The 9,120-nt window shown below is 40.6% G+C and overlaps 1 protein-coding gene across 12 annotated transcripts in view; it reads left to right on the forward strand.

Annotated features, from left to right (window-relative positions):
* The window catches only part of eml1 (EMAP like 1), a 56,695-nt gene that overhangs the window by 29,484 nt on the left and 18,091 nt on the right, over positions 1-9,120 (forward strand). For 7 of the 12 annotated variants that reach the window (XM_032499474.1, XM_032499479.1, XM_032499471.1 and 4 more), the window contains exons 2-3: positions 7,113-7,295; positions 7,553-7,606. In XM_032499474.1, coding sequence (XP_032355365.1) covers positions 7,113-7,295; positions 7,553-7,606 — 237 coding nt within the window. The remainder of the gene's footprint in view (positions 1-7,112; positions 7,296-7,552; positions 7,607-9,120) is intronic. The other 5 variants (XM_032499478.1, XM_032499483.1, XM_032499476.1 and 2 more) reach the window with 1 other exon arrangement.

Below are 9,120 nucleotides of genomic sequence, written 5' to 3' on the forward strand. Positions count from 1 at the left end.
CACACACACACACACACACACACACACACACACACACACAGCTTGTTTGCTTGTATCCCTCTGTCAGTCTTTTTTTCTGATTTTGCACTTCTGTTTTGATATTTAAAATATAAATAATAACAAGCTCTCCCTGCCATGTCTTTCCTTCTTTCCCTAAACTGTTTTCTTTTCTGTAGTCTTTACTCAGTGTGAGGGCTTTCCCTCCTCTGATCTACTTCTGTGTATTTATAGCTCCTGAGCCCCAGTCCAGCAGGAGCCATCAGAGGCAGCTTGTAAACCAAGCAAGCATCTGTCTCCTTAATCTGGCCAGTTGATTAGCTAATACACCTCTGTCAGGTCATCCGAGTTGTATGCTGTAGGTGATCCATACGATTGTTGGCACTTTAAGTAACTCTTTTTTTTCCTCCCCTATTTCTCTCTTTCTCCAATCTCTAACTCAGTTGGTTTATACATTTTTCACACTGCTGAAATGTACCTAATAGACAATTTCCATCATATTTGGATATGAATGATTTCAGTCATACAAAGGGAAGACTGCAATTTCCCAAATGCTGTAATTTCAAGCATTACATTTTTCATGTCCTGTGTTTTGCATAATATCTGAAACACGAAGAAGGATTTGCCTTTCAGTACCTCGCATAGACGTTAAATACATATACACAATTTATATTATTTCTACTTTTTAGCTTTTTGCAGTGTGGCTGTCATTCAATCCACCTGTCTCTAAATCACTATCTCCTATACCTCCTGGCATAGAATTTAGTCCTGCGTGCCACTTCATTATGATTAGGTCTGGACTTCCATTAGTGAAGCTAGTCACAGACTGAAACCAGGTTTTTTAATAAGTGTGACTCATTGGACTTGTGAGAAATGGCTTTCCTGAAGGCATAATCTGCAGCAGCTGAACTGTCACGATGGCGGCGCACAACCTGGCCGTGTGCATTCATGTTTTGAAATTAAAACCAGTTGGCAAAGTGCTGTTTACTCTCTGCATCCAGCAAGTAGATAGATATGCCATCAGTGTGGTATCAGGGCTACCTTCCTGTCTCTGAAAAACAGGAATTATTGTCATAATATTGTGACAGGCCTTTTCCTGCAGCCTCTTGTTTCTTTGATGTGTTGGTTTTCTGCAAACACTGATTGTGGTTTTTCATAACCCCCCATTGTGGAGCAGCTTAACCTAGGCACTGAACCTCCCATCAAGTCAATTCGGCTTTATTGTTTGCCTTCTTTGCACCGCTGAGTGAAAAGAAAATGGACATCAATCACTCTGCTTGTCAGTGGAGTATTGTCAAAGTGTGCTGGAGTATGCAAACACATGGTGAGACAGCTGGTATCATGACATTTCATTAGATGCAATTTCCTTAATGTAATTTTCTTTTATTCCTTGAGTTTATATTTGTGTGTGTGTGTGTGTGTGTGTGTGTGTGTGTGTGTGTGTGTGTGTGTGGGTGTGTGGTGTGTGTGTGTGTGTGTGTGTGTGTGTGTGTGTGTGTGTGTGTGTGTGGTGTGTGTGTGTGTGTGTGTGTGTGTGTGTGTGTGTGTGTGTGTGTGTGTGTGTGTGTGTGTGTGTGTGTGTGTGTGTGTGTGTGTGTGGTAAATGGAGGGAAATGCAAGTCTGCAAATGTTCCAGTAAAGGAGTGAGTCAGCTTGGAAGCCAGACGCTCAGATCAACCAGGGTTGCTGCAGAAGTATTTTATAGATGAGTTTCTGTTCATTGCTCAAATGTGAGCGTCCTCCCTCTGCATTGATCAGAAGCATTTACCCAGCACTATTTAGTCTTTTTCTCCTTCAGTGTATTGATCGTTGTGGTTGGTGAAAGTGCAGAAGGGGGGAAGTAATTCAAAGCATGTGTGCACACTCCAGTGTTCATTATTGATGGCAGTGAGGTCAGTAAATGACTTAGAAATAAGATGGAGATTAACGTAAGGGGGAGGTTGTGGATATTTTAGAGCAGGAAAAATGAACAGACGAGAATGTCTGTTTTCTATTTGCCCTTCATTGAGTCCCTGTTGCTTAAGTGATGGACAAGCACTTAAGCAGGCAGGTGGTCCTGCGAGAATGACATGGCCTTGCTGAGGAAGGTAATAGCAGCGTGTCACGATGCATTAGGGTGAGCAGATGGATAGGCTCAGAGATGTCTCGGATTTGTGACCCAGCTACATATGGACCAGATAATGAAACTGGCACAGAAAAAGACAGAAAGAAACTGAAGAAGACTGACAGAAATTAAGTAATTTAAGCAGCCGGCAGATAGGTGTGAATAGCAAGGGGAGATTGGTGGGGTGTAATTATCTATTTTTGTTGGGATGAAAGAGAGACACCAGGGGTGTATGTGGTGATGGATTTATTGATAAATGAAGATTGACATCTAACTTATTCTGACTCTTTGGACAGAGGCCTGTGACATGAGCCCCAGGGTGAGTGCTGTCACATAAGACAAATTGTTGATTCCCCACACACACACACACACACACACACACACACACACACACACACACACACACACACACACAACTGTGCTGTAGTCACATCAGTGTCACACTATCAACACACATTCTTATGTATGAAAACAAACACCAGACTTAAGCTCTACCTACCTTTTCTGATTTCAGCCCTGCCGGTGAACGCGTTATGGGACATTAACTTGCCCCAGAGGTTTTAGGGGGGCAGGGTGACAGGCGGAGGATGTTAGCACAGAGCCGGGGAATCATGGCAGTGACAGCCTGTCATTGTATTTCAACGACTGATGGTATCATGCTGTCATTGTGTCAGTGTTGGGAGTAGACCCACAACACATGCTGGACAGATAATAGAAGCTTTATCTCTGGATATTCACTCACATTCTCATGTGAATATGAACAAGGGCCGCTTCAAAGGTGAGAAGAAAGTTATTAGGATTCTTTGGAAAACGCTGGTGGTGTTCAGATGAATAAGTAAGATTGACATTACGAAACAAGAATGCATTTTCTTTGATTAAAAAATCTGTAAGGACAAGTTTGAGCATATTATACTTCACTGCTGGGAGTGTAATAATGTATTAAATTATGCACCTGCAGTTTTCATCTGCCTCCATTTGTCCAGATGGGGAGTTTTCATTATGGAATTTCACTTGGTGGCCCGGTGCAATGTCAATGTGAAGCAGTGTGTCAGGGAAATCTTTTCTTTTGTGTCCAATAAGCTATTAAACACAAGACTCCAGTAATGGCTTTGAAAGTGACTAAAGGAACACTTTTCTGTGTGTATGTGTGTTACATGCACCCTATAGCTGGTGTGTTTCTGTGTGAACCGTAATTGGTTGATTCAGCCACTCTGAATCCAATCCGATTTCCATTTTCTGCGAAAAGAATAAAGTGTCCGATCTGCTTAATGCACCAATTTACCATCCTGTCTCATTGAGGGTGTCCCTGACTAAAACATTTCATAACCAGCAAACCATATCACCAGTTTGTCCCCTCATAAACAAATCTGTGAAATTGTACGTTCTGCCAATTCAATTAAAATAACTTCATTGGACCTTTAGGATGAACCACTTCTGTATATGCTACTTGTAGTGATGCAAAAAATCTGAGTGATGGTCTTGTAATCAGAGACTTGTGTGTCACATTTTCACATGTCAGTAATTATTTACTCGTCAAGAACGAAATTTGTAAGATTGTTGTAATCTGTATTAGGAATTTACTACTTTAATTTACTAATCTACTGTAATCATTTATCAAGTAAGACCAGCAACAAACATCAGTATTGGTTCAGAAATGTTTTCACGCTTTAATGTTATGATAAAGAGTTGTTATTTCTTGTGTTCCACGTGTGTTATTGCAGCAATGATTGACATTTTTTATTAATAATAATAATAATACCATACACTAGAGATCTTCAACAGGGGGTCCGGGGTCCTAGGGGCTCCACAGAGTCACTGCAGGGGGGCCTCCAAATTATTGTCAAATTTTCGAAGTTCTTTTTATAAATTTTAAATGTCAACATAATTGTTATATATTATTAGCAAGTTAAGTTAAATCTCCACTGCCTACTGGCCTATAGGTAAGGTAGTCAGAAAGACCATCCACAGATACAGTTCATCCTAAGGATTCACTGTGCCGCATGTATGTGAAACATTAAAACATGATTTATAAAATCATGCCAACAATTAGTAAAGCTTAGTATTCTATGAAAAAAAAAATAATTGTATAAAGGCTTTAGGTTGCCCTACATGTTATTGTAGGCCCAGTTAAATATGCAACATCATTTTCTACAATATATGTAGTAGGTGGTCCCTACTTCATCTCTCTTTCAGTTACGGGGTCCTTGGCTTAAAAAACATTGAACGTAGTTGCCAAATAAGGATCTTTTTATCTACAAGCAAATATTTGAGTAGCAGCTGTGGGGCCTGTGCACGAAACTAGGATAGGATTAAGCGGGATATTCAAGTTATCCGGGTGAATTTAGTGGACTCGGTTGCACGAAACCAGATTGAATTAAGCCCAGCCAAGTAACCCATGGAGATTTATTCTTTGCGGCTAGCCTGGTCCAGAGCAGGCTAACAGCCAGGCCAAGATAATCCTGGAGTCTCATGTGTCAAATCAGCTGGTGATATCCGAATAAACGTGTTTAACAGTATTGCGTTGTCTTCTGCATGTGTTCTGCTTTTTTTTATGAACATGCATTAGCCTACTTGTCACTATTGTGTCGGAGTTGATTTAAAACTACAGTTGTTTGAATGTCAGAAATGGTTGCACTAGCCATGATGCGGAGTGGGACTTTTCCGGTGGGACGGTACTATGTCGAGGCTGCATGGCGTGCGGCCGCTGCCCGGTGGCCGGTGCCCGGTGGCCGGTGGCTATTGCCTGCCAGCAGACTTGCGAGTTGTGTCAGTGTCCACTCTCTCTGTAAAAGTAGAGATGAGCAGCGCAGCGTCCGTGGTCTCCGCTTCAGGTTTCTACAGGACGCGCTCCGGAGATTAAGTGTAACGATATTAATGTAGCGATATACAGATGATAATAATGGCAGACTGGTCAGAGACCAATACATTCATGATTTCATTTTCTTGTTGCTTGTCCTTCTCTAATGAAGGGTAGTTTGTGTTACTCCTTAATATGTAGGCATAATGTTTTTTATTATAGCTTACATTAGTTTCATAACCTTCTCAATTAGTCTCACATCACCGGACTAATAACGTGGTCTATATACAGCACGTATGTGGTGGAGTTTACATTCATCACACTGGGAACACCACAATGCTTCTTAATCTTTAAATTTTGGTGCGGTCACTTGTCAGAAGAATAAAAAAACATGAATATTGTTTTACATATATGTTCACAGCGTGTATTGAAGTCATTTACTTTTTTTCTAGTTGTTGTCCCTTTCTGATTGTTCGGTATGAACATTAATTGTACAGCATTAGATATGTCTTATAGAGATTTGTGCATGGTTGTAAAACATGTTCTCACGTTGTAAATAAGGGTTTGAAATTAAGCCTAAAGTCCGTAGGGTCCATTTCCCGAGGAACATTAATTCCCTCGCTCACTTTTGAGGCAATGTAGATATTTTTAAACCTCCAAACATTCAGTAGGGTCGTATGTTGGGCTTTTTTTCTCCGTTTGATAAGAGCCGTATTTCCCTTTTTGCATATTTTCCCTCCTCGTTATATTCCATTAGAGAGGCTGCTCATTGGGTGAAACATTTGGCGCATTACGTCTTTCATCTCGCATCAGTAAATCGTGATCGATAAAGTGGTCTATTTGAGAAAGACGTGAACAGTGCACTTATCCTGGCTATCTACACCCGGCTTGACATAGCTCCACCTGTTTATCCTGGCTCGGCAAACGTGCAAACGATTAAGCGCGCGTGAGCAGGTCACACTACTCAAGCTCAAGCTGCGCTTTTCACTTATCCTGGATATCTTATTCTACTTTCGTGTGCAACCGGCCCCTGGTCAGGGATGTGCTGAATCCCTTAGCAGCTTTTGTTTATCGAAGAGATTCAGACGCTCATCACAGCACTTTGTTTTCACCAGAAATTCAGATATTTAACACATTTCAATGTTTTAAAATGTTGTTGTACTTGATTGTGTTTAAGAATGTTAGTTACAGAAGTCAAAAGTTTCCTCAGATTTCCATCATATTAACATGCAGTCGGGATTCAACACTGATTCTCAGAAGGAACACACACTGCAGATCTGCCTAATCACCAGATGCCTGCTCTCTAATACATAATGCATCAGACTGTTATTACAAGTCTGCGGGGGAAACACAGCAGTCATTTTACATTAATTTTTCATCAAGCCACTGTGACATCAAAGGCCTAATGGAGGAGACCCTGAATGTGTGTTATCATTAATGAGGTGGACCCTTGTGGCCTGTGCTTGGCCTCTACTGGGTGTCAGGTGTAGGGGTGATATAATGTGTTAAGTTAGTTTAAACTCAAAGAACAGACAGGGATTAACAAACAGGCTCATGAATAAAGGTTTTATTAGAAAAGCTCTTTGAATCCCATTAGGCAAAGGCTTTTCACAAAGACACTGAAAGCATAAAAATTAGCTCATTGTTTGAAAGGAGTTTGCTGTTTGTATTCCTTCCTTCTTTTTCTATCATTTTTGTCTCCATCTGCATGAAATAAAAGTAAAGGTTTAAAAACGTATAGCAGAATCCATCCTTTTTACATGTTTCACTAAACACAATATATCCCTATGTTCCTTTATTATTCAAGAGCCTTGAAAAAAACACGTTCTGAAACAGGATACATAAAAAAATAAACCTTTCTCTCAATGATGTAACAATTTTATGCTAAGCTAAATTGTTCTGCTTCATATCGAACACAGACATGAGAGTGGTATTTCCTATTGCACACAGACATGCGAGTGGTATTCATTTTCTTCAGTAAAGCAAATAAGCTTTTGAATTAATATTTCCAAAAATGTTGAACTATCCTATAAAGAGTGGTGTTGTGTGAGTTACAATGTTCTACAAGCAACTCATTCTGCAGTAACCTACAGCAAACTGCACTAACTGACTTATATTTGAAGTAAATATAAATATGAACTGAAGTGAAACACCACTACTTGCCAGTATTGTGACATTTTCCACATCTCTGACACAAGCTCACTGTTTCCTCAGATGACAGTGCGTCAGCAGCCAGCAGTATGGAGGTTACCGACCGCATCGCCTCCTTGGAGCAGAGGGTCCAGATGCAGGAAGACGAGATTCACCTGCTTAAGTCCGCTCTGGCCGACGTTGTGCGCAGGCTCAACCTGTCCGAGGAGCAGCAGGCCATAGGGTCACGCAGAGGACCCACCAAAGGTAACGTAAGCATACTTTTTTGTGGGTTTTTGAGTTACTTCTTCTGGGGTATCGAACAACAGGGTCTGCAGTTCTTCTGGCTTACACAAATGTTTTTGGAGATATTCTTTTTCTCCTTTTCCTCTTTGTTCTCTCTCTTTCCTGATGTCTTATTTCCTTTAAATCCTGCTTATTTCCTTCCTCTTCCTGTCACTTCTGTCCTCTCTCTTCCTGAACTTTGCTGTTTCGTTAAATGTGTTGTGCGTCGTTGTGTATAGGCCCTGCTTTGATGAGAAAGTCTCCCTCAGCAGACAGCAATGTTGGGAAGCCAGGTACGCTGACTGTAAAGTCTGTCTGCACTAACCAGGCTTGGTGTTATGTTTAGAAAAAAGCACAATTCAGTCACTGCTTGCTAGAAATATGCAGCATATAGTGTAGTATTTCACTCAGACACACAGCATATAGTGTAGTATTTCACTCAGACACACAGTTACTTTCAGTACTGTACTGCCACTGTACTGTCAATGCACTGTGACCTGAGTCTGAAGACACAGAGTCTGAAGACACAGATAGAAAGAGATTTATTGTTAACCAGGGGGAATGTGTGTCTGCAGTATATATGTATAGTCCAAGAACTGTCACAACTTAAGTAGTAAGCTGCTAAGCTGCATGTTTTGTGTTCACCTCTGTGTATGCAGCCTTTATATTAAAGGGCAATTCCCCCTACATCACACATATTTTCCCTAATCAATAAGAAAGAGCAGTTGTCGATGCATTTTTTTTAATTCCTTAAACACATGGACAAAATAACAGGAACACCTGTTAATGTAATGCAATCTGCCACAAATTACAGCCTACAAATTATAGAGATTCTAGCCAGGCTAGCTGTTTCCACTTTTTTCCAGTCTTTGTGCTAAGCTAAGCTTACCGGCTCTTGGCTGTAGCCTTGTATTGAACAGACAAACATTAATCAAAATGGTATAAATCTTCTAATCCAACCCTCAGCAAGAAATTAAATAAGCATATTTCCCAAAATTTCAAACTATTCCTTTAAGTAAGAGTTAAAACACCTCACAAGTAAAAGGCACAGCTCTTAATTTCCTAAACTCTTAATGAATGCTATTCATTTCTCCACCTCATATCAAACAGCCTAATGCAGCATGTTCTCATCTTTTCTCTGAGGAATGTAAGAAGCAAATGTAAGATTGATCAATGATACGCTTTTCCGTTTTTGTGGTATTTTTCTTGTGTAATAATACTGTGTCCATTTTTTAACTGAAGTGTTGATACAATGCCTTTTTATGTCCTCATTTGTGCATTTGAGTGTTGAAACAAACAGATTATGATTCCGCGTGGCTGCCAGTTTCAGTCTCCGGGGTGACTGCGGACGGATAGAGTTTCAGTTTGATTTGGAATCTGGAGGATAACTCCGACTCGGAGCTGCTTTCTGTTATTGTTCTCCATGTTTAGCTGCAGGGTGTCAGCAGCCTGCGCCCCTCTACCGAAGCACAATGATCTATTTCAGAAAGCTTAGCACACACACGCAGACTGCACATGGCAAGTCAAACAGAAACACCCAGATTCATCTTCTTTAACATGCTAACAAAATTACAACATCAATGTGCCCCTGCTGAATAATAACTATATGAAAGATAAAGTGTTATAAAGCAACGTGTGTGTGTGTCACAGTGTCCCTGAATGCATGTGTGTCTGCTAGTGAGATGAAACGGGGTCTATTAAATATTTATCATTGCAGATAAAGCTGCAGCTTGGATTTTTTATTCTGTGTGTGTGTGTGTGTGTGTGTCTGTGTGTCTCTGTGTCTGTGTGTGTGTCTGTGTGTGTG

Source organism: Etheostoma spectabile, chromosome 20 (assembly GCF_008692095.1).
Source record: "Etheostoma spectabile isolate EspeVRDwgs_2016 chromosome 20, UIUC_Espe_1.0, whole genome shotgun sequence".
Classification (NCBI taxonomy): domain Eukaryota; kingdom Metazoa; phylum Chordata; class Actinopteri; order Perciformes; family Percidae; genus Etheostoma; species Etheostoma spectabile.